Raw genomic sequence first — 2,342 nt, 5'->3', positions numbered from 1 at the left:
TATAGGAAGAGGTGTCCTCACTCATAGAGGGACCATGAGTGCAAGTCAAGTCACCCATTACAAGGATGTGCCAGTTTGAAGCATTCACTTACAAGGAAAGAAGTGAATGGGAGATACTCAAGGACATTGCTGAGCTGGAGATGGAACCTGCTTTCTATCCCTGATGACTGCAGCATGCCACTTTTTGCATAGCACCTCTTTTGGAAGTACTTCTTTACTCAGCGCATAGTTAAACTATGGAATTTGCTCCCACAAGATGCAGTAATGGCCACCAGCTTGGATGGCTTTAAAAGAAGATTAGACAAATTCATGGAGGACAGGGCTATCAATGGCTACTATCATGATGGCTGTGCTCTGCCACCCTAGTCAGAGGCAGCATGCTTCTGAAAAGCAGTTGCTGGAAGCCTCAGGATGGGAGAGTGTTCTTGCACTCGGGTCCTGCTTGCGGGCTTCCCCCAGGCACCTGGTTGGCCACTGTGAGAACAGGATGCTGGACTAGATGGGCCACTGGCCTGATCCAGCAGGCTCTTCTTATGTTCTTATGGATTCTGTTTGTTGGCCACACAATAGTCCTGCTCTGGTGTTATAGGATAAACATACAAGCAGGGAGGGTATTGTGAGCAGCCCAACCCTGATGTTGCGCATGTGCTGAGTAGCTCCATGCCCTGGCATACACACATACTTATTTATTTAAAATATTTATATGCCACCCTACACTCAGAGAGCATTTAGGCGGTGTTCAACATTGGTATGAAATCATATGAAACGTTATTTCAATTCAATAAAATACACAGCACAATTCAACACATAGTACAATAGCAGGGAACAGGTTGGGCTAAACAGCAGAAACAAGGAGGGATCAGACATTTGGGTTGTACAGATGTATAGGGATGGGGAGAAATTAGATTCAGTACTCATTTAAAGGCAAGCCAACCTGATTTTCACTTTCTGAAACAATATGAGAACTGAAACAAAGCCATCATTCAAAAATCACACTTCTCAAAATTAGGCAGTGCAGTTTTCCAGCTGAGTAATGTGTACAGAAATACATGTACTGGGGTAAAGCATGCATAAAAACACATATATTCATAAAATAACATTTAAAATGCATTATATTAGAGGAAATTGATTTTCAAAAATGTGCATAATAGGCAAAATTGCATAGAAATGTGTACATTAGGAGAACACACGGAAAGGCTGATGAATTTTCATGTGGATTTTTTTTCTTATTTATTTATTTTATTTATTTATTTATTTATTTATTTATTGGATTTCTAGACTGCCCGACTAGCAAAAGCTCTCTGGGCAGTGAACAACAAAAAATAAATACATCTCATAAAGAATTTGAAATGTTGTCATGTGTAAAGCAGTACAAGGTACAGTTATTATGTCCCCCTCCCCTCCCCAATTTACTCACTAAATATTCGAAGACAAGTGTAAGGGATTTCTCTGTATGGATGATATCATGCAGGGTCACTATGTTGGCATGTTTCAAATCTTTTAGAAGTGAAACTTCCCGAATGGCTGTGCAAGGTGCTCCCTCTTCGTGCTCAAGACGGATCTCCTTCAAGGCCACCAGGTTGTCAGTGAGCTTGCTCTTTCCCTTGTAGACTGTGGCATACGTCCCCTCTCCCAGCTTGTTCAGCTTCACATATGTCTCCAGCTTCCCAAAACCTATCTCCGACAAAGAGACTCTCCGTAACCGTCTGCTCAAGGGCTTGTCAAAGAGGGGACTGTTGAGGGTCAGCTTCTCCAGGTAGCCTTCAGGCAGGCGGATGTCAGCTGGGAGCGACAGGCGCTTGTTAATGTCCTCAGTGGAGATCTTGCGTGTCGGGTTGTTCCTCTTGCGCACTCGGACTGGAGATTGCACCTCGTCAGATGATGTTCCTGATGCCTGGTCGCTCTCACCATCTGAACCCATCTTGAGGTCTTCATGGACAATTTCATTATCACTGCTGTTGTTTTCCTCTATGTTGATGGGTTCATTGAGGTTTTTTTCTACTGTCCGGCTCCCCCGCAGTGTCATGGATAACTGCCTCTTGATCTTCTTCATCCGATCCATGGATCTTAAAAAATTGCAAACTGATGTGGAAATGTGGAGAACCGAACTGAAGACTGGGAAAATGAGAAACTGGAAGAAACGGAAATTGACAGATTTGTCTATTCCTACACATGGATGTTAGGGGTGGGAGGTGCCCTGCTTAGCCCACATGGTGTCAGGGTGGAGCTATTTGCCTTATCCCCACTCATGTGTTAGACTTATCATGACTGACAGTTGGGAACTGAATATTGTAAACTACCTTATATATAATCCAAGGCTAGTTAACCTATCTACAGCAGAG

At 43.3% G+C, this 2,342-nt stretch overlaps 1 protein-coding gene across 1 annotated transcript; it reads right to left on the bottom strand.

Moving 5' to 3' along the window:
- Positions 1-1,333: 1,333 nt before the first annotated feature.
- LOC133377115 (cyclin-dependent kinase 16-like) lies at positions 1,334-2,062 on the bottom strand. The gene has a single exon (XM_061610486.1). The coding sequence runs from the start codon at positions 2,060-2,062 to the stop codon at positions 1,334-1,336; it is 729 nt and encodes a 242-aa protein (XP_061466470.1).
- Positions 2,063-2,342: the final 280 nt, after the last annotated feature.

The sequence above is a fragment of the Rhineura floridana genome, chromosome 1 (assembly GCF_030035675.1).
Source record: "Rhineura floridana isolate rRhiFlo1 chromosome 1, rRhiFlo1.hap2, whole genome shotgun sequence".
Classification (NCBI taxonomy): domain Eukaryota; kingdom Metazoa; phylum Chordata; class Lepidosauria; order Squamata; family Rhineuridae; genus Rhineura; species Rhineura floridana.
This window is presented reverse-complemented; position numbering and strand designations above follow the sequence as displayed.

Coding starts and splice junctions, on each gene's coding strand:
- LOC133377115 (XM_061610486.1), bottom strand. CDS start 2,062: ATGGATCGGATGAAGAAGATCAAGAGGCAGTTATCCATGACACTGCGG.